The sequence below is a fragment of the Oculina patagonica genome, chromosome 9, assembly GCF_052425735.1.
Source record: "Oculina patagonica isolate OP01 chromosome 9, crgOcupat, whole genome shotgun sequence".
In the NCBI taxonomy this organism is placed as follows: domain Eukaryota; kingdom Metazoa; phylum Cnidaria; class Anthozoa; order Scleractinia; family Oculinidae; genus Oculina; species Oculina patagonica.
The window spans coordinates 7,786,993-7,810,382 of NC_135766.1; the positions used below are offsets into that span (position 1 = coordinate 7,786,993).

Genomic DNA, 23,390 nt, shown 5'->3' on the forward strand with positions numbered 1-23,390 from the left:
CGAAGCTAAAATATCATTGTATAAAGTGCAACTGTCGTGATTTGATTAACCTGCAATCTTACATTGTTTCCTAGATAGCTAAATTATCGGGAATTAAGCATGGAAAATATTTTGCTGCCCGGGCATTCTCATCCTCTTCCCCAGGGCCACGCGTATTTTTTTTAAATGACATGACGTAGTGGCCCTGGTAACGGTAAAAAATATGATTTTTTTGATTGGCTGATAAAAACTGCATGCGTAATTAGGTAAAAAAACGAAACGCTTCTACGCAATTTTGGTTATACTTCCGGTCATCGAAACAATTGAAGATGCAGCGGAAAGTTTGAAAATGTTACCGGAAAAAGACCGAATAACACTGGGAGTTTGTTGGAATAACGTATTCACGAAGCAGACCTTCGTTGTCGGTTGTACTTTTTAATTGCATTAAAAATATTGCAAACATTTGCACCACCAACTTAGCTTATACAAGATATACACACTAAATGGAGTTCATGAATACATGAAGACTTTGAAATTCAATGTGATATTTCTTACCGCTGCTCAATAGAATGATACCTCGTCGATCAGCGGCTTTTTTGGTTCTGAATTTTCTACAATACCTCCGCATGGCCATAAATAAATTTCAAAGTATCATCAACCGTCGGAATGTTATCAGCTGATGATATCCACGACTCCATGTACACTATAACTCCAATTCCTCTGGATTCTAACTTTTCTATCTGCCGTCAGATAATATTGCGTGTAGAGACGACACAACAACATCAACACATCTATCAGCCATGCAATTCAATGAGTTCCAAACGAATCGAATTGTGTAAGTTAAAATATCAACGACTTGAATTGCCAAAACCAGCTTTCAAAATTTGCTTTCTTCTCGTCTCAGTCAGCCCCAGCCTTCCCCTTTCTTTTACTGAGCAGGCGCAGACGAACATTTATGCAGAGGGCATGCGCTACCGGATGTCGTGGATTTTACGACATCCGGTAGTCAGTGTTACCAGAGCCCTTCGTTTCGCCGACCACGTGACCGAAAGAAACGGAGGCTCTGGGAACGAGAATGGGGCATTCTCGACCCCTGAGCTCGTCTTTTACACGTGATTGTCATGCGCAAAAGAGATGTGCTCTGGGCTCGGGTGGCTAAACGAGGAAACAATGTTCCGGGAACAAAGTGTCACACATGCGCATAAACAAGTACACATTGCTTTCATGTTGGCTAAACTGGGCAACATGTTTGGGAAGCAAAATTGTTGTTTGAAGCAAAAATTGGACTCCACTCATTGTCCACTAATCTTTATAGATTATTGCTGTAAAAAATAATAATTAAAGGCGGGGGCAGCTTTAGTGAGAACTATTACTAGTAATAATAATAATAATGACATTATCAACGGCTCTCAAGGAGCTTGGGCTACCTGTGCTTCGATAATAGACGAAATGAACTTTTTCTCTTTGAATTTTGATCTCCGACAACGCAGTGACGATACAAATTACCATAAAGAAAACTTGGTGGTGGGCGCGTTTTTTTTTTAACTGAAAACTGAGCACTTCGTACGCGTTTTCAAACTAAGAGATAGCGACTAAATTTTAAAAGAAAGATTTTATACAAGGGCTTATTTTAGGTAGCTCGGAGAAGGTGTTTGTTTACTTTATGAACCCTAGCGTGTTTCCTACGAAGTTGGAGATACAAACGGAGGAGGGAAAAGCCTAGTCTACTGAAATTCAGGCTACAGAAAATAGAAATTATAAATCTCGTCGTTGTAGGAAGCCGGTCCTGAGACGGGTATACCTGCTCAAGGGCACAGCTTTAATGGCCAAATGTATTATCTGGTGTATTTTTGAGTAGCTCCTTCTGGTTTCTACAATCAACAAAGCTTAAACAAACTCAACAAATAAGACACTGTAATAAGACAACTACAAACCGTCATAGCTACAATTGGTATTGTACGAGCCAGAGAGCAATCTTTAGTTGGTCGCGAGCAGTAACAGTCTGCGAAAAGTTTATTTTTGTGTGAATCTGAAATTAAGGAACACTGTCAGTGTCCGCTTAACGAAGTTTTGTGACTTTGTATGTTCGAGTGACTGTCATCAAATCCCTTATTTTGTCATCGTTTGGTTATGAAAGACCCTTCATTTGACAAGGCTTCGCATAGCTTTGATCCTCGTTTCCATCCAGTCTTTTTGTTTGTCGCGAACCGGACTAAAATAACTTTGGTATTCTTTCAGTCCTTCTATCAAAAAAACCTCCTCTCGAGAGTTAATTTTCAAACAACCAAAGACACACCTAAAATTCAGGTTAAATATAAAGCAAAAAAGGCGAAAATTTGACCTAATCCCTAGCAAGTGAAAAGAGTAAAACGGTATTCAGCAATGCATGCAGAAGCGATGACGTTCTCAAGGTTCTCAGTGTTACGTGCATACTAAACTTTCTACATCGATCTTTCGACGTGCTGTTTGAAATGAGCCAATCAAAGCCGATGCATAATAATAATAATAATAATAATAATAATAATAATAATAATAAAAATAATATTTTAAGAGGAGGCCTCCAATCACCTAGGGGGTGGTTTTCAGGAGGGTCCTCTGAGAAAATAAATACCGGTATTGGTTTCATGTAAATGAGCCCACAAGTGCAGGTCATGCTAGTGGGCTGCGATTGGCGGATTTCGATCCGTCTTATTTGTTTGGCACGTCGAAAGATGGATGTCGATAGAAAGCCGCTATGCACGTAACACTGAAAGCGGGTGTAACGTAAATAAAAGTAGCTGACGACTTCTGTGTTGAATGATTGTTCAACAAAAGTTGCGTTATCTTGTAGCGTGACATCTGATATAAGATACTTCTCGCGAGCGAGCAAGGTCAAACGATGTCTCGTAATTGCTGCCGCAGCGAGTGGGCCTGAAGCGGCACGAACGAGCATTACTTTACGGGTCCTGCAATCGTTTTTCTTACGAAACGATCGGTCGATCGCGCGCACGCGAACCGGTCGACGTCTCATAGCATAAGGAGATGCCGACGTCATCGCTTAAAAATGATTTCGTTATTGAACATGATTGAAAACGCACTCTTAGTGACCCTGTAAAGAACACAAATGTTTGCATTCTGTGTGCTCTTATTGCCGCAAAAGATTATAATAAAAAGATCGACAGCTTATTTCCTATCTTGACAAATTGACGATCCCGGGGGGGGGGCACTTCCTATAAATGAGCTAATGGGGATGTGCCGCTGGATGGGGTCGCATTTTCACGACTGGACTGACTATAATGGGGTCGCCATTTCAAGCATTTTTTATAGGGTGACTAGAATGGGGTCACACTTTTCCGGGATTTTGAGAGTACGAAAATCTGGCAAGTTGTGATTTATGAACGGAAATATTCGCCGAAAAAAATGTTACCGTATTTATTGCTGTTGTTCAATATTTGACAAACGGCTCCCAGAAAGTGACTAAGTTGGGGTCGTAAAAATTAACATAGTGTCTAGATACCCGGCAGCCGGGAAGTGTTTTCAAAATACTACATACCCGGCAGTCTGAAATTATTCTAGAATTTCCACGGAAAAACCAATCCAATCCTCCTCAAAACTATAGATCTTTGCTTAGAAATGCCAAGCGATTTCAATTATAGTTTTGGCTTTGTGTTTGAGGAAATTTTCGAGCTTGGGCATACTACAAAATCTTGATTCTTCGACACTTAGAAAAAATTCGTACTCTGACTCCGGTGTCAACTCTTATAGAATAATTTCTACGAAAACTGAAGTTGAAACCCTGCGAGAGTATTCGATATTTGCTGAGAAATGCGAAGCGATTCTAAATAATGTTTTGCTTTTGTTGTGGACGAATTCTCTTGGCTTCGGCGTACTATAAAATCCTCGACTCACGGGCACGGTTGTTCAAAAGACTAGATACCCGGCAGTCAAAAATTCATGAATAATCAATACATTCAATATCCACAAAAATGATCATTGAAACCTAGCTCCCGAGAGTATTTAAGTATTTCAATTTTCGGTCGGAAATACCAAGCGAGTTTTTACAATGTCAGTTTGGTTTTGCACAAATTGTACGAACTTTATGTGACTCACGGGCACGATTTTTCAAAGACTACATACCCGGCAGTCAAAAATGCTTCCCGTTTTTCCATCAAAATTCCATTTGAACCTGCTGAGATTCTGATGAGATGTCGGTGTAGAAATACCAAGCGATTTTCCAACTTAAGGCCTCAACAATTGCCTCGGCAAAGTAGTACAAAATAGCTACAAAACGCTTGAGCGTTCGGAGACGAAAGTCCGCCACCGATGTAACTTCCGGTGTGTCCTAAAAAGGGATACCCTTATTAGTTACTAGGTCCAGTAGGACCCAGACCTAGATCAACAGAACCTCAACGCTATTAGGCACACGTTGCGAACTGATCTGAGAGTGGTCTCCTCACTGAGGGGACAAATCCCCTGAATTTGAAAAAATCTACTTGAGTGACTATATATAGAGGAACGCTTTGTATTTCTATTTAACCGAGAGCTTCGTCGCTTCCAACGCTAAGCCGTTTAGCCCACAGAAGAACTTCGTCGCTTCCAACGCCGAGTTCGTTTTGGCGCGAAAACCAACACCACGTGCCACCTTTGTCACGCCACTAAAGTGTCACACCGGAAGTTACATCGGTGGCGGACTTTCGTCACCGAACGCTCAAGCGTTTTGTAGCTATTTTGTACTACTTTGCCGAGGAAATTGTTGAGGCCTTAAGTTGGAAAATCGCTTGGTATTTCTACACCGACACCTCATCAGAATCTCAGCAGGTTCAAATGGAATTTTGATGGAAAAACGGGAAGCATTTTTGACTGCCGGGTATGTAGTCTTTGAAAAATCGTGCCCGTGAGTCACATAAAGTTCGTACAATTTGTGCAAAACCAAACTGACATTGTAAAAACTCGCTTGGTGTTTCCGACCGAAAATTGAAATACTTAAATACTCTCGGGAGCTAGGTTTCAATGATCATTTTTGTGGATATTGAATGTATTGATTATTCATGAATTTTTGACTGCCGGGTATCTAGTCTTTTGAACAACCGTGCCCGTGAGTCGAGGATTTTATAGTATGCCGAAGCCAAGAGAATTCATCCACAACAAAAGCAAAACATTATTTAGAATCGCTTCGCATTTCTCAGCAAATATCGAATACTCTCGCAGGGTTTCAACTTCAGTTTTCGTAGAAATTATTCTATAAGAGTTGACACCGGAGTCAGAGTACGAATTTTTTCTAAGTGTCGAAGAAGCAAGATTTTGTAGTATGCCCAAGCTCGAAAATTTCCTCAAACACAAAGCCAAAACTATAATTGAAATCGCTTGGCATTTCTAAGCAAAGATCTATAGTTTTGAGGAGGATTGGATTGGTTTTTCCGTGGAAATTCTAGAATAATTTCAGACTGCCGGGTATGTAGTATTTTGAAAACACTTCCCGGCTGCCGGGTATCTAGACACTATGAAAAATTAAATTTACCCAAAAGTGACTAAGATGGGGTCTATAATTGGCCATAGAATATGACTATAATGGGGTAGGGGTTCTGAGAGGCCAGCGGCACATACCCAACAAAAATTTACCCATTGACGATTCCCTTGATACTGCTTGATTATTTCTGACCCAATACTGATCTCTTGGGTATTTGTTACACAACAAAGGTACAAAACTGAACACCATATAACTTTTTGCATCACTATGCATTTCCACGACGATGGCTAAAATTTATTTTTGGAAAAGTTGCTTGCATGCGTGTTTCGTCATAACTCTGTACTTCTGTATGGAGAGGTATGGACTCTGTAAATTGACCATATCTAGCGTTTAGCCTTTGGTAAATGTTTAATTAACTTTGGTTTAATTAGTTAACAAGTTAATCACAAAGTAAACAAAGATCGCTTTACATGAAACTTAATAGCCTGTTTGCCAGTAAAGGAATGTTTAATTGTCTGCGAGCGTCCTATTTCACGTACCGTATTCTGAAGATCAATCTTTTTGAAGAAGTATTAGCTAGTATTTATGTCCTTTTCTTGTTTAAATATGGCAACTTCATGCCTGTATGCTTTTTTTGTTCTATATTCGTCCCTGAAAGGAACTTACGGCGTGAATTATCAGTGTGAATTGCTTGAGGAGCAAACATGCTTCGGCTCAAGCTTGGACTACAACTTCACAACAACCGATTTAGTCACAGATTCTCAATCACAACTCGACGTCAAGCACAACTTAAAGCAATGGGAAGGCTTGAAATTCTTGTCAAGGTGTTGGTCGGTACTTCAGCCGCTCTTATGCCAAGTTTATAAGCCTCGTTGTCACAACAACAGCGTTCAGTTGCCCTGTCGGGAACAATGTCTTGCCACAAGGAATCCTTGCTCTGTTGTGGAACGCTACAACAAAGAGTGGCCAGAGTTTTTACAATGCGAACGGTTTCCTTTAGGAGGCTGCAAAGATGGCTCGGTGAGTAAGAATAGAACTCTGTAATATAAATGAAAATATACTTTAGTATGGTTACAATAAAGAAAGAGTTTTGCTCCAGCCGTACGCAGACGGCACATGTAATATGTGAATACAAATTTGCTGTCCACAGGGACATGGCGCAAATTCATGTCCTGTTTTTGAATGGGAAAATACGTTTGATTTCCACAGGCTGTACAAACAGTGTGGCTTGCAAAGAAAATATCTTCAGAATTTAGGTCTGCTGTATTAAATAACGTGACAGCCCGCTTAATAGCTGAGCATTAACTTAAGGAATCATTTCTTGATGGCTATAATCCGCTGTAAACAATATTAACATTGAAACATAAAGCTACCGTATTCGCATTGCATTTTAACAAAGGGTAAAAAGTACGTTTCAGTCAATAACGTATTTAAATTACTCATACCATCACAATGGCACCACTCAATTCATATCAACTTGTCAAATTCCCAAGTGATCGACATTACATCAAAGCAATTTCAAGCAAGTAAGAAAGAAGAATGAATAAGATAACCATAATACGTCAAACCACATTCTCAGATTGGGAGAAGAAAGTTAAGTTAGCTGTTTACACTATATGTGTAACGAGGATTTCTGGATCAAAACTCTTCATACGTTAAATAATACGTGGCTATCCTGATTACCAATGATCATTGATGTAGACTGCCAAACTAAATACAGATGATCACGCTACCTGCTTAATGGAAGTTGTTTTCACATAATCTTAACTGACAAGTCAGGAAAGGATAGCTGAGTTCACTGCCTCTTGTAAAAATATAATCTTATTACCCCGGCTCATTAGGAAAAAATCTTCCTTTCTCTATCAAAAAAAAAATCTTATTTTTGTCCAACACAAATAAAAGGGCTTTAATTACTTTTTAATATGCCTGAAAAAAAAAAACATGAGACAGGGGTGAATCTTATTTTCAGAGTCAAATCTGAGCCTGAGTCAAATGCCCAAGTCATTGCTTATTGTCAATGGTATTTATCCCAACTACTCGCAATTACAAATAGTTACCAGAAATTTTACTTATTTAACCATGAACTGTATTCTCAGATAACTACTCTCCAGCTGAATGAAACTGCTTGCAAGAGGCCCTTGGTGGAAACAGACCACCCGTCTAGCTGGTATGAAGGAATAGAAGGGTGTGGAATACAATGTGAAAATCCTATTTTCACTAGTGAGGAGCACACAAGAATTCACCGATTTGTTGGAGCATTTGGGAGTTTATCATTTACATGCAGCCTTTTTACAATGGTATGCCTTGTATCAAACTTGTTCCCAGGGTCTCTCTTCTTCCTGCCCCTTGGTAAAGGAAAAAGAGAGATCCTGGGAATGAGCTTATCCATGAAAAGAATGATCACACAACAAGCCAGTAATTAAGGAAGGCAACAATGTTCAAAATAAAGGAAATCAATAACATGAATAAGAAGGTACTACTCTTCCCAGTAGACTGCAACACCTGACATTTTTTCACCGTCTTCACAGTGACACAAAAAATGATCAATATGATTTATGTTTAACCATATGAAAATAACATTTTGCAGGGGCGGATCCAGGGGGCGGGGGGGTGGATTGGGTGGCTAGCCACCCTCCTTGATCCACCAGAAAAATGAAAATAAACACATTGAAATAGAAAATAAAAGCAATGTCCATCTACCTTTCATAGTCAGGCGGCCGTTCAAAGTTAAAGGACGGCCATTTTTCCAAAATAGGAGATTTTCGACAGCCTGTTTTACGAACTGCTGGCTTAATGTACCAAAACGTGTGTATAATTTAAAAAAAAAAAATAGATTCCTTTTAGCTTTCAAGAGTTGTTTTAGCCTTGCTGTCAGAATGATTTTCTTCTCCATTTACATCTTTTTAGTGAGTTTTCTTACTGTTTTTCACATCGAAGCGATTTGACAAGCAAGCAAAGTTGTCCACAGGCCACTTTGCAACCTTCTTCTTTGCCAAGGGTTTAAAAATTTCTACGCACGTGGGTGAGCAAAAAAAACGCATATCTGTGCTACAGACGCTGCCTGTCAACTTTGTACTTGTACTTATATGTAGTGAAATTGTGTAAATTTTTCTTTGTATTATCAATATTGTATTTTTTTTTCGTCTTCTTTTTTAATAATTAATATTGTAAAGTCTACTGAATTCTCTTCAATTAAAAAAAAATAAAATAAAAAAAAAACTTTAAATTTCAATCACTTTTCATTTCATAACTGAGAACTAGCCTTTTTATTGAAGAAGGAATATTTTGCCAAATTATCAAGGAAAAACAGTGGTTTAATAACTTAATTGACAGCTGTATAAAGCTGCTCAGAATCGCGGAAATCACTTCTAAGAGGCTTCAGTTTTTCAAAATTTTCTGAGGGGGAATGCCCCCAGACCCCCCTAGCTGGATGGAGCCTACGGCTCCATGAAATATGGGCCTCAGACCCAAAATAATTTTTACTCCCACTTTCAAAAAACTGCCTAAAAGCCTGAAAACAACCCCCCTCCCCAATAAAAGAAACTGGGGCTTGAACAGTTAAGTAAACAAAAAATATTGGTAAACAGCCACCCCCCTTTGAAAAATCCTGGATCCGCCCCTGTTTTGCATGACGCAAATTGGTTCACATGCCTATGCAAACAAACGTCAGCGTGACTAACATTTGCAAGCTGAACCTCACAGAATGAAAGTTTTAAGTTGAAAATAATTAATAAAGAAATTAACTAAGGATGTTGGAATGGACATAACTTTTCCTGACATAGCAATGATGACAAGTTCTTGCAAATAACCAGTAGATACCATGTTAGATGATGAGAAAGACTACACAAATTTGTGTGATATAGGAACGCTTGAACAAATTTCTTCATTTAAGCTACAGTCTAGTCTAGTATAACCAAGCCTAGCACAATATAAGGCATTTTCAATCACCATGAACAAGGCAAAAACAATCTTGGGTGTACCTGTTGTGGTCTAGATACTTGGGAAAGAGAAGTAGAATTTAGAGAGGTGGAGCTAACAAGAAAACAAGAACTCTGGGCAATTAGTGCCTCGACCTTCAAGTTCTGCATGGTAGGTTTCTTTTTCCAATCTTCCATTAGAGTGAAAAGGGTGTACCTGTAGTCTAGAAAAACAAGACACAATACACTAATCATTTATAGTGCTCAAATCAATTTTTCCATCTCTTTTAATTTTGACAGATAACATTTCTGATTGGATGGAAGACACAGAATCGCTATCCATCAGTGATTCTCTTTTACATGAACAGTTGTTTCTGTGCTGCTTCAATGGGTTTTCTTATCCAATTTGCTGATGGAGCCAGAAACCGCACAGTTTGTCGGCAGGATGATACAATGAGGCTTCAGGAACCAAGGTGACTTTCTTTGTTTCATCATTATTTGTAGTAACTGTAAACTTAACCTTCTGATGGACACACTGATACTACAACTGGATACTCTTTAGTCTGCACATTTTAAAAGTGTAAAAATGGTATGTGATGGTGTCAGTTCACTAATTATCAAGCATTATAGGCCTGCAATGCGTGTGGAGGACTAAATACTTTTAGAACGATCTAAGTGGGGTCCATATACTACATTATTTACAGCCATGCATGGTAATTACTTAATGGCTTATGAACATTTCACAAATATTTGTCCATTAAATCACTATTTTTTAAATATATATCATTGAATCTTGCTGCTGATTAGATATCAAATCTAGTCATTATTTTTTTCTTAATCATACCCACTTTTTTACCCCCAAAGGCCAGTCATCACCATTATTACTTTTATTTTAAATCACTGCCTCTGTTGATTGAAGCATACCTCTTTCTTCCACCTAGTGAGAATGACAGCTTTCTCTGTATTCTAACGTTTGTCTTGGTGTACTACTTCTCAATGGTGGGAGCTGTTTGGTTTGTTATCCTGGCCTTCTCCTGGTCCATTTGCTTCAAGTCTCTGGGAAGCACAAGAGATAATTTTGCTGGGAAAGTGGTGTATTTTCACTCCATAGCCTGGACCATCCCTCTTTCACTGGCAATCAGTGTTCTTTCTTTAAAACAGGTAATACTGTCAATCTGAGTCTCAAATTTCATGTTATTTTTTGGTACACTGTGACCCTACTATGCCGAACTCTCAGGGGAACTGAAAAACTGTTCGAGATAATGGGGCCTGTAGTCGAAACAGGGGCAGAAATGTGGGGACAGGGAGACAGGGATGAGAAACTACAGGTCCTGACAAAATAAATTTAATAATTAAAATTAATTAATAAATAAAAATCACTCTGGTTTATCAGATAAAAACAGGATATAAAGTGGCAGAGTTCAAATACAAATGCAACAACAAAAAAATAGCAAATTATGGCTGTACTACATGCAACCATAGACTTGATATAGGGGGGGGGGGGGGTCAAGGGAAACTGTAAACTGATCATACACCCCGTGCAACAATTCACTTCTAAAATTCAAATTGCAGGTTGATGCCAACTCTTTAAGTGGTATCTGTTTTGTGGGCTACAAGAATCCCAGCATGAGGGCTGGCTTCCTGTTGGTACCTTTAAGCCTTGATTTACTTGTAGGAGGTGTTTTCTTAGCACAAGGTATGCTCATATGGTCACTATGTCATTTTGCTAGCTACACTTAAGGTCTTCAGAGACCTGCCAATTATAAAAAGAAAAGGATCGAAAGGAATCTTAGGAAGATCTTGAATTTTGATCATTATTATGAGGATCTTGACAAACATTTTAGAGATCTTTAGGATTTGATGAGGATTTACATGTAGGAAGCCTCTTAAAATTATCTTCTTTGCAGGGATCCTTAAGAATAATATGCAGAATCTTGTGGTCTTGGAGATTATAAAATAATTATTATGAGTCAGGGAGAGAAAAAAAAAAAAAGAAAAAAAAAAACCCCACCCCCTTTTGCAAACATAATTATACTGGTGTTTATCATACTTGTCTTATATGGATGATACATTTGTCCACTAGTCAAGGCAGTATGTTTGTGTTAAGGGTGGTAGCTATGTGAGCCATATCCTACCCTTAGAATGGTGATCCTAAAGTTACTTTATTTTACCATGTCAGTTACCGGTAGTAATCCTGATTGTTTTTTTTAGGACTTGTGACATTGTGTAAGCTACGCAGATCAAATCCAAATTTTCTGAGTAACAGAGCAGCTCATAAAATAAAAGAGACCATAATAAGAGTGGGTAAGTTGATATTTGTGTTATTGACTTCCCTTTGCTGTCTTTTCTCTTTTTAAGCTCTATCCTAATACAGTCAACTCTCTCTTAACGGACACTCCATAAGACGGACACCTCTTTAAGACGGACACCTGGTCTTGGTCCCGTCCCTGCCGTTTTTCAGTCATTTTACTGTAACTAAACTCCCTATAAGACGGACACCTCTCTAAGACGGACAGTTAAAGCCGGTCCCGACGGTGTCCGTTTTAGAGAGAGTTGACTGTATTGTTTTCTGCTTTCTAGGTATATTTTCCTTTATTTCATTTTTGACGGTATTTACAACCTTTGCCTGCCATGTTTATGAATATCACAATCAGGCAATTTGGGAAGAGAGCTACAGGAATTTCATTAGGTAAGCAATAATTAAGAGTAGTGATTTATAATAATTATACAGGTAGTTGAACTTCCATGAATGGCACCACTGGCTGGAAACAAATTGTTTCATCCCAGCCAGCAACTATTGAACAATGGCTTCCTTGAACCTGAGTTCCTACAATAATCATCTCTCCCCTGTACAGAGATTATACAGTAATCATTTAATTTGTATTTTAATGCTGTAAAATTGCTACTCCTAAAAACAAGGAATTAAATCTTTTTATATTAATTTAAAGACCAAAAACTAATCATAATTGGCGCACAGTTTAGAGTTAAAGACAATAAATTATAATATTGTAAAAAATATATTTAGTAGTAATCTATGGGAGTATATGTTGGACCCCTCAAATATTTGTAAAAGGGTTAAAAAAATTCAAACTCGGTGCGCAAATAAAATTTAAAACGTGAATATTTTTCTGATATCATCCAGACTTCATCAGTTAAAGAGGTGGTGTTTTATGATGAATGTTAAGAAGAATTTCAATGCCTCGGGGGAGTTAAAATTCCGTATAAATTAGCTAATTCAAAACCATTCTCCTATTTAACAAATTTTTAGTTTTATCTCAATGGCCTCTTTTACCCGGCGTTTTAAAGTGTTGATTTCGGTGGCTAACACTTTTTCTTGCTTGTGTCTACCGAGTGGCCCTCCAGTCAACAATGTTTGTGAATGGCTGACGAGTTCCTCACTATTTTTTCATTCTGTTTCCAGTAAACAGGACGTTTCGCCCGTACCCTTTGCACTGTTCACATAACCTGTCCAGTGCCGCATTTCTTTAGATAGGATTTTGTCCTTACAGTACAATTGTTACGGGTTTATGAATAAGTGTGACAGGGTCGTGTGATTAAACGCTCTTTGAAGGCGTTCAAAATTTTTGATGTATGGCGCTTAACCTGGCACGAAAGATAAAAATTTTTATTTTTCTTATCTCGACTAGCTCGACTTCCTTTACATTAAGTTTTCTTACGTTATTATCCTTTTAGTAACATCCGGTTATCTTAAGTACTCAACTATACTCGATTCACTCTCAACAAATAAATGACCATCAAAACTCTTCTATTCTTGATTGAACCCACCACATGATAAAATTCCCACCCTACTACATCACATCTTTACTCTTATCACTCGATAAACTTTCTACTCTTATCTCTCAAGTCAAATATACCACATAACAACTTTTCTCAACTCGACTCAACTCTACTACACCATTACAACTTTTTTCAACTCGACGCAATACGTGAATACCCAACTGTTGTATCCTACTCAGCTGGACACCACTTAATCTCTTACTATTATGTACTCTACTCCCGCATCTACGTACATACGCTACTTGACTGAACTCATCTCTACTAGATTACACTCTGTTCAACTCTACTCTACTAACAATAATCGCTAGTCGTCTCTTTTACGATTTCGATTGACTGTCTCTACTCTCAACACTTCTTTATTCGTCTCCGCCACGCTACTTACGTTTATATAAGCTTATGTGACTGTTCTCGTCTCTATTCCACTCGACTCAACTGTACTCTACTTACTGTACTCTACTGCTCACTTACTACTTGATTCGAGTCACTATACTATTACGCTACTCTACTCCACTCTACTCTAGTATTTACTTTATTCAGTTCTCTTCTGACGCTGCTCTACTCGACTCAACTCCACTCTGCTATATTTATTCGATTTACTCTACTAGGCTACTCGACTCAACAACCGACCGACCTACTGACCGACTGACTTGAATCACCTCTACTCGACCACTCTCTCTTACTCTTCTCGACCGACTCACTCCACTTGACTTAACTCTACTCTTCTCGACTGTACTCTACTCGCCGACTCAACTCGACTACGGCCCTACGTTTTCATTCTAAACTTTACGATTTACAGCACTACGTTTTAATTCTTAACTGTACACTTCTAGGGCCCTACGTTTTCATTCCAAACTTTACGCTTTTACGGCTCTACCTTTTCATTCTTAACTTTACACTTCTATGGCCCTACGTCTTCATTCTACTGACTTGACACTTTTAAAGCCCTAAGTTTTCATTCTAAACTTTACACTTTTACGGCCCTACGTTTTCATTCTAAACTTTACACTTCTACGGCCCTACGTTTTCATTCTAAACTTTACACTTCTACGGCCCTACGTATTCATTCTAGACTTGACACTTCTAAAGCCCTAAGTTTTCATTCTAAACTTTACGCATTTACGGCCCTACGTTTTCATTCTAAACTTTACACTTCTACGGCCCTACGTTTTCATTCTAAACTTGACACTTTTAAAGCCCTAAGTTTTCATTCTAAACTTAACGCATTTACGGCTCTGCGTTTTCATTCTAAACTTTACACTTCTACGGCCCTACGTTTTTTTTTCTAAACTTGACACTTTTAAAGCCCTAAGTTTTCATTCTAAACTTTACGCTTCTAAAGCCCTACGTCTTCATTCTAGACTTAACACTTCTACGGCTCTACGTTTTCATTCTAAACTTTACACTTTTACGGCCCTACGTTTTCATTCTAAACTTTACACTTTTACGGCCTTACGTTTTCATTCTAAACTTAACACTTCTAAAGCCCTACGTCTTCATTCTAGACTTAACACTTCTACGGCTCTACGTTTTCATTCTAAACTTTATACTTCTACGGCCCTACGTTTTCATTCTAGACTTTACACTTTTACGGCCCTACGTTTTCATTCTAAACTTAACACTTCTACGGCCCTACGTCTTCATTCTAGACTTTACACTTCTACGGCTCTACGTTTTCATTCTAAACTTTACACTTCTACGGCCCTACGTTTTCATTCTAAACTTTACACTTCTACGGCCCTACGTTTTCATTCTAAACTTGACACCTCTAAAGCCCTAAGTTTTCATTCTAAACTTTACGCATTTATGGCCCTACGTTTTCATTCTTAACTTTACACTTTTACGGCCCTACGTCTTCATTCTAGACTTAACACTTCTAAAGCCCTAAGTTTTCATTCTAAACTTTACACATTTATGGCCCTACGTTTTCATTCTAAACTTTAAACTTCTACGGCCCTACGTCTTCATTCTAGACTTAACACTTCTAAAGCCCTAAGTTTTCATTCTAAACTTTACACTTCTACGGCCCTACGTTTTCATTCTAAACTTTACACTTCTACGGCCCACGTATTCATTCTAGACTTGACACTTCTAAAGCCCTAAGTTTTCATTCTAAACTTTACGCATTTACGGCCCTACGTTTTCATTCTAAACTTTACACTTCTACGGCCCTACGTTTTCATTCTAAACTTGACACTTTTAAAGCCCTAAGTTTTCATTCTAAACTTTACGCATTTACGGCTCTACGTTTTTATTCTAAACTTTACACTTCTACGGGCCTACGTTTTCATTCTAAACTTGACACTTTTAAAGCCCTAAGTTTTCATTCTAAACTTTACGCTTCTAAAGCCCTACGTCTTCATTCTAGACTTAACACTTCTACGCTCTACGTTTTCATTCTAAGCTTTACACTTCTGCGGCCCTCCTTTTTCATTCTAAACTTTACACTTTTACGGCTCTACGTTTTCGTTCTAAACTTTACACTTTTACGGTCCTACGTTTTCATTCTAAACTTTACACTTCTACGGCTCTACGTTTTCATTCTAAACTTTACACTTCTACGGCTTTACGTTTTCATTCTAAACTTTAGTGCATTTCATTCTTAACTCTACACTTCTATGGCCCTACGTTTTAAGTCTTAACTTTACAATTTACACTTCTACGGCCCTACGCCGGTTTTCCTGCTAAACTTTACGCTTTTACGGCCCTACGAGTCAGAAGTATAGAGTAGTGTAGTAGAGTAGAGTAGAGAGGTAAGAGAGTAATGAGTGAGTGAGAGAGAGAAGTGAGGAGGTAGTAGGGTAGGTAAGTGTAAGAGTAGAGTAGAGAGTAAGGAGAGAGGAAGTAGAGAGAGGTAGAGTAAGTAGTTATAAAATAAGCGAGTCAGCCAGTAGTGAGGTGGAGATAGTATAGAAGGAGAAGGTAGAATTATAAAGTAAAATTAAGAAGGAAGAAGAAGAGAGAGTAAGTGAAGAAAAAAAGAGTATAAGAAGAGAAAAATAGATAAAAAAAATAGGAAGTACGGAAGAGTGTGATCTTATTCTTTTAACTAGTACCATTCCCTTTTATGGCTGGGGTCGAGGGAGACCAATATCGTTTTAATGATTTTCTCGTTTTGAGGCTCTTTTTCTCCAGATTGAGCGGTTTTGATCACTTGTTTTTACTTCAAAGCTTGTTTCACATGCTGGTTTCTCTTGTTTTGTCCTCGTCTTCGGTACCAAGGTCTGAGCCGCAGCATCAGCTCTTTTGTGTTGAAGATGATGTTTGATGGAAGTCAGTACGATCCGTGGCGAGGTTTAAGGTACACGGAGATTTGTAGAACCATCTTGGTTTACGTGTACGCAGATGTAAGAAACCGGATTTTACCCTCTTTTTCTTGTTCCGAAGTGAACTGGATGTGCTGATAATAGAGTTAGGTTATCAGAGAAAGAATCGACAGCATGTTCGTGAATCTTGGCCATCGTGTCGTCAACATACGGTACCACACAGTTGGTGGGGTCGGGGCAGTGTCCAGTGCTCTACTCTCAAACTGTTCCATATAGAGATTAGCCACTATGGGAGAAATTGGGGACCCAATCGCAGCTCCTTGTTTCAATGTGAACAGTGCAACAAGGAGTACGTTGGCGAAACGTCCCGTTTACTGGGAACCAGAATGAAAGAACATCAGTCGAGGAACTTGTCAGCCATTCACAAGCATTGTCGACTGGAGGGCCACTCGGTAGACACAAGCAAGACAAAAGTGTTAGCCACCGAAATCAACACCTTTTTAAAAACGCCGAGTAAAAGAGGCCATTGAGATAAAACTCAGAAAACCTTTGTTAAATAGAGACAATGATTTTGAATTAGCTCCAATTTATGACAGAATTTTAACTCCCCCGAGGCATTGAAATGTCTTCTTAACATTCATCATAAAACACCACCTCTTTGACTGATAAAGTCTGGATGATATCAGACGAAATATCTCACGCTTTTAAATTTTATTTGCGCTCCGAGTTTGAAATTTTTTTTAACCCCTTTTAACTATATATCCGGAGCAGGAAACCAATATTTTCAATTGTATTAAATTTGCTGGTACTCATTTATACACCTGGGTGAAGAGAGGCACTATGACAGTGAATTCACCTCTAGAAATAATTGTACAATATTATGCATTTTACTCAAAGGTGTGTAGCAGAGAAAGCAGCACAAGGTCAGACATGGAAAACAGTGTGTTCAGTAAACAAGCGTCCTGATTTAGGTGTCATTGAGTTGGAACTAGCCTCATTGTTTGGTACTGGCATTGCCATGAGCAGCTGGACCTGGACGTCAAACACATTACAGACCTGGCAGAAATTATGGCGCAGGTAACAACAGTTTAAGGGTTTGATAATTTCATGAAAAGAGTTACCCTTTGATAATGTCTGTCTGCTTCACCTTGGATTCTCATGACTTTATTTTCAATATACTAATACATCTACTTATTTAAAACTGAACATTGCAATCTAAAGGTGAAAAAGATTATTTTAAAACTACCCTCTAGGTTGGACAGTTCTTGGCAGTTTCTCATTAGGAGTTCACTGAATTTGCTTATGCATTTGATTACTTCCTCTTTTCTTGTGCCCCCACTAACTGGGCCCACATATACCGGTAGTTTGTGTCTACTCTTGACCATAATTCTTCTCTTTCCACTATGCCTAATGCAAAAACATGGAGGGCCGGAATTTATAAATAGCTGCACTGCTGATGAAAATAAAGCAATACACATATATATAATTACAATTACTCAGTAAATTGTTCATTTAATTTTTTCTTTCATTTTTTAAGAATAACACGGAAAAACAGGCATCCAGAATTGAGTCACTATAAGTTAATAAGAAGGATGAAGAAGAACCGTATAGCGTGAGTACAAACTACAGCATAACATATCCCTCCTTTGCTCCCTAGGTGATGAAAAAAAAAAACAAAAACAAAACAAAACAAACAAAAAACAACCACTGGAACAAATTGTGAGAGAGACTTGTAAATATTGCACAGAGCACTTCTTCCTTCTGAACATCTCCTCTAAACAAGAGGTGACTGTGTTCCCTTAAAGGAGATGTCCCCTTTGGGAAGACGTCCCTTGGACCTGAAGGAACCCTTGCAGTGCCCCTTTACAAATTATATCATCTTACTGGGATGATCGACATGTTCCCTTACTGTTGTTTTCTCTACAGTTCCCCTAGTTACAGTAGGTGGCCCTTTAGAGCAGGTGTCCCCATGTCTCCTTTAAGTTACAGTTATAGCTATCCTCATACAGCCAGTGTCCCCTTTTGGGAGATTATCATTACCCGGTATATATGTTTAACAGAGTATTCATCTGTGACTTGTTAGGTTAGACTTACATCTCTGTTTCATCATTTTCACTTGTTATAGTCCAGCAGTGCTATATCCCGCTATTCCTGAGATGCAAATGGATGCCATCATGAAGATGGGTGAGGCCATTCAAGCTCATAGTTCAATTCGGAAAGGCTATACACCACAACATGAAAATGAAGAGCCACTTAAACTTAAGAGTATTTCTGAGTTGACTCCTCAAGAAAAAATTAGTTAATAGTAGAGAGTAATAGACCAAGTTTATACTGTACTTTGTATCATAGAATAAAATAAATTTTATTTATAAGTTATGAAGCAAACATTTTACAACTAACTTTTATAAATTTGTTATTTTTGTTATTTATTTACTGACGTTTGGAGTTCTGTATTTAGCTTGCTGAAAAACAATATTTTATGACTAACATCCAGCACATTATTTTTTATGTTAAAATAATGATTAGTTTTAAGTGTAAATAGTGTGATGATGAAACTCGAGAAAAGTGAGGTCAAGACAGAGACAGAAAAAGACACCGAGTGTAAGGTACAAATACAACCAAATAATATTCTCAGCCCACTAGGGAAGAATAGTCTTCAGTTAATTAACTGATGAAAACAGCCATTAACTTGTAAACACAATAATGGCAAAAAGAAAACTTGATATTGTTTTTGTTATAAATATTAATTTTAAATGTTTATTTTACATTGAAACTGAACATCCTTTTGCTTAGTGTAAGTGAGAAATAAAAAACTTTGTATATCCTAATGCAAAGATGACATTGAGTATGGAAAAACCCTTAGTGTGGAGCATACCAAGGGCTTAAACACTTACAGTCAAAGAGTTTTTGAGCATTCCTAAGCTCACTCCAGTCTATTTGTTAGTTTTCATAAAGCTGCTGACTGGGAATTTAATACCCGTATATCATTATTGTCCCCATATCTATGACAATGTACATGATTACCAGTAACCCAATCTGCAGTGGTGTACTCATTTACTGGAGAATTTTATCATAATAATTATTTTATAATTGTTGTGTATGCGAGTAGATTAAAAGTTAACTGTTCACCATTAGGAATGATCTGTAAAGTAATTCTTGACCCAGATTGATAAACACACATTTATATGGACATCTTGATAAAAAATAATTATTTCTGTATGCGGATCTGTGGAATCAGTTAGTGATTGGAATTACCTGCGTTGAAGGGGGGATGTCAGGGGAGAGTGGGAGGACGTTTAATGGTGTCAGGAGAACGGATTTCCCTGACAGAAGTGAGGACGCGACGTCGAACGCACACGATAGTGAGCGGGCCACGATGGGACGAAGGAAGAGTGGGGGGGGGGGGGGACTGAGTGGTGGGGGGGAGAGTGGAGTGATGGGGACGGGCTGGTATGGCTAGTGCGCGGACGCGAGAGAGGGGAGGAGGGACCCATGGGGCCCACGGAAAAGGGCGTGGGGCAAGGGAGGACACATGATGAGGGGTGACAGGACACCTCCTACGGGAGTGACAATAACGTCCGTAACTGTGGAAATGCCCATGCACACATGTACATGTATTTCTAGGTACAAGTGTATGTCGGTATTTTCTATACCCCTTGAAACACCCTTTCCAAACCACTGTGTCAAGTGTGAAATAAAGTTTGCACAAATCATGTAATTGTTTTACCTTTCCTCTCTTGACAACCATTAGCTGGCTGGCATGCAATCCATCTTTATCATCTTCATGCAGTACACAAGCGTCCTCTGTCCACCGTGAACTTCAGGCTAGACCTCATCATACATAATTATAACTTCAGACCTGCAAAGGAAGCTATCAAAAATCTTGTTTACAAGCTAGGCTTATGAGCTTCATCCTTGGAGACCTAGGGGGCCAGATAATCAGGGAAAGGCAAAACTGAACTGTGCAATATTGTAATTGAAAGATTGTTCTTATCTGAACAAGTTTTGAGGGAGGTTCCAAGTACCAGGGGACTTGTTATGGGGAGCTGGTAACTAGTTGTTTTTGGCCACTTCTTCCATGGTTTTCCAAGACACCTTGAAGGCAGAATGACTCTCTCAACTTTTGAAGAAGTATGTGTTTTGTTTCAATTTTTCCCTTGGTATTATCAGTATTTTCATTTGTTTTATATTCATTATCTTAGTATTACTATACACCAGAACAAAGGAAAATAACAAATTGCACCAAGGGAAAAATTAAACCACTACATTTTCATTACTTACACTTGTTTAACTCATTCAAAGAAACTGATGAAGCACCTGCAGTCCTGCTCATTTAAGTGTATATAACCCACATGTAATAGTATGTGTAGAGATTCAATTGAGCCATACATGTACATATTAATTTTTTCCTTTGCCTGAGAGAAGAATTTGCAAAAATTTTGTTTTTACGTGACTAATATTCTAAGTACAGTGCATGACTAATTCTGATTATTAAAAGTTCTGTAAGTTTATTAACAAACTAACTTTTACACCTGTCTAATCTCATTTTTGTAACTTAGCGTCAAATACATGTATCTTTTTTCATGCTTGCACTTTTCCTGTGCCGATAAAGAAAAGACCTCCAGATCATTAAATAGAGAGCAGCCACAAATAATATGTTAAGGTGGATTAAGAAAAGAAATGGAGTCTTTGTCCTTTACAGTGTATATTATCATCATGGTAGAATTGTATTGTATTATAGAATTGTATAATTATTATACATACATGTAGTAAATTGTATCAATCTAGAGATCGCCAAAAATGCCACAGTTGAGGTAAACTTGTATTAACTTAATATGGTACCAAAATCATGTAGCTACTGTACACCATGGGAAAAAAAAGACAACAATATTATTCAACTTGGAAGTGATTAAATCTTGTAGCAAAGTCCCTATTGGTCCTTGCAAGCAGCTGTCTGGTCTCTTGTAGGCGTTTGTGAACATTCACCACAGTGTTCTTGGTTGAAGAGTTTGCAAATACTTGTGAAAGCTTTGAAACTGAAGGAAATGGGCTGATGACAATACTTGGGTCTTTTTCATCATCACTATCATTATCATCACCAACAGACTTTTCTGAATGAGCAGGCGGGAAGTGGTCAGATGAATCTTTTCCTGCATGATCACTGTCAAGAGAAGTCACTGTATCTGTAAACAGTTTTCTGCTGGATGAATTGTGTCTTTGCATAGGTTTATGGGCCACACCACAATTACCAGTCTCTCCATTAAGTTTAGGTGATACAGATGCTGGAGTGTTCACAGGAGATTTCTCAACTGAATCTTTTTCATTCTGAACATTAAAACCAGACACAACTATTTTGTCAGGTTTTGATACATTCTCTTGTATATATGGGCATGGGACTTCTGCAATTACAGCAGGATTTATTTCCAGATGCTTCCTCAAGTAACTTCATTTTGCTCTCTAGAAGCACAACCCTAGCTGACATTTCATTATTTAACAACACCATACTATCAAACTTCTCTTGTAATTCTTGAATCTGCTGTTTGAGAACATAAACTTGAGCCTCTGAACTCGAGTTTGACTCTGCGACATAGAAATCTGAAGCTTCAGTTAGATTTGAATGTCTCACAACTTTTGTACATGGAAGTTTACTATCGGAAGGTGAAGCACCTTGCAAATCTTTCCCATTGCGAGAGCTGGACAGAGGAATGGCTTGATGACTATTCTTGATAATAGGTGTAAGCATCAGATCAGGACTTGGTAAAGGAGCTGTTGTCATGGAAACTGGGGAAGGGATTGTATGTGGTATCATTACTGTGCTAGATGAGTTTCCTGTTTGTATTGGATAATACATGTATGCTGTTGATGTCCCTGAATTAGGAATTGAATGAATTCTTGCTGGTTCTGAGATGGGTTCCATTGTTCCATTTGACAATGGAAGTACGCAGGAATCCTTTTCACCCTTTTCAGATTGTCTGCTTTGGGATTCTACTACTTGATCTTCCCAAGTCACAGTTTTAGCATGAGGCTGTCTAGACAAGTTTGAGCGAATTTCTGAGTTCTGAGAAACTGGAAATTTTACACCTAAAACCCTCTGGTCACTAGTGGGTTTAATGATCAAATTTGATGGAACAAAATCGTTTACAGAACTACTGCTTTTCCATGAAGGGCCATTGTTTAAGGGCATTTCATGGCTACCAGTGCTTATGCTGGGTTCAGCATCAATAAACATTCGAGTTACAAGGGGCTCTTTTAATCCCAAGCCAGCTTTCATTGCTTCCTCGTTACTCCGAAAACTCTTCATATCCGTGTCAACTGGAAGAGGCCCTGGAAAATGATCAGAGCTGGTTGACGTTACTTTGTCCAAGCTTTCCTTTACAGCAGTCCCATTAATATCGCGTGAACTTGGCAAACTCTGCTTTACTTTCTTCTTTTCCGATTTGCCGCTTTTAGATTTAAGCTCATCGTGTTTCTCTCTCAGAAGTTTTAAAATGGCACAAAGGAGAATTATCTTTCTTTCCGCGAATCCAATTGTTAGAAATTGCTCCCTTGTTAGTTGAGGTTTGTAACCAAACTCGTCGCGAAGGACTTTGTACACGGCTTCCATGAATCTTAAATCTGTTTTCCCGTACAATTCATATTCCTTAGACGCAAAGTACTGTGCTAGTGCAATGGAATAGTCAAGGAAAACGTAATGAACAATGGGAAGAAATGCCTTTGGAATGCCTTGTGCTACTCCTTTGATGTCAAGCTCACTTTGAGGATAGTGAATTTGTTTCACTTCGGAAACTAGCTTTCGAAGGTTGTTTTTAAGGTCTCCTGTAGTCATCATCGAAAGGACTGAACTTCTGTAGTAATCTTTCTCTCTCTAGCTTCGTAAAAAGAAGATATTCGATTGTTTTCTTTCCAATTTTTTTCTGCACAATCAATCCGTTGTGATTGCCGCCATTTTCAAATTTACTCAGCGACCGCGCAGATACAGATACTGTA

At 38.4% G+C, this 23,390-nt stretch overlaps 1 protein-coding gene and 1 pseudogene across 2 annotated transcripts; one reads left to right on the top strand and one right to left on the bottom strand.

The window, feature by feature from the left end:
• The first annotated feature begins 6,010 nt into the window (after positions 1–6,010).
• Positions 6,011–18,913, top strand: LOC144665692 (protein smoothened-like). The gene is made up of 10 exons (XM_078526978.1): positions 6,011–6,445; positions 7,522–7,722; positions 9,643–9,815; positions 10,284–10,503; positions 10,915–11,038; positions 11,554–11,646; positions 11,923–12,031; positions 17,301–17,480; positions 17,941–18,015; positions 18,529–18,913. Exons 1-10 carry the CDS (start codon positions 6,011–6,013, stop codon positions 18,704–18,706), a joined length of 1,788 nt encoding a protein of 595 aa, XP_078383104.1. The 3' UTR covers positions 18,707–18,913.
• Positions 10,298–23,380, bottom strand: LOC144665690 (uncharacterized; annotated as a pseudogene). The gene is made up of 2 exons (XR_013573000.1): positions 20,131–23,380; positions 10,298–10,398 (listed from the first exon to the last, which is right to left on the bottom strand). The product of XR_013573000.1 is annotated as an uncharacterized LOC144665690 (transcript).
• Positions 23,381–23,390: the final 10 nt, after the last annotated feature.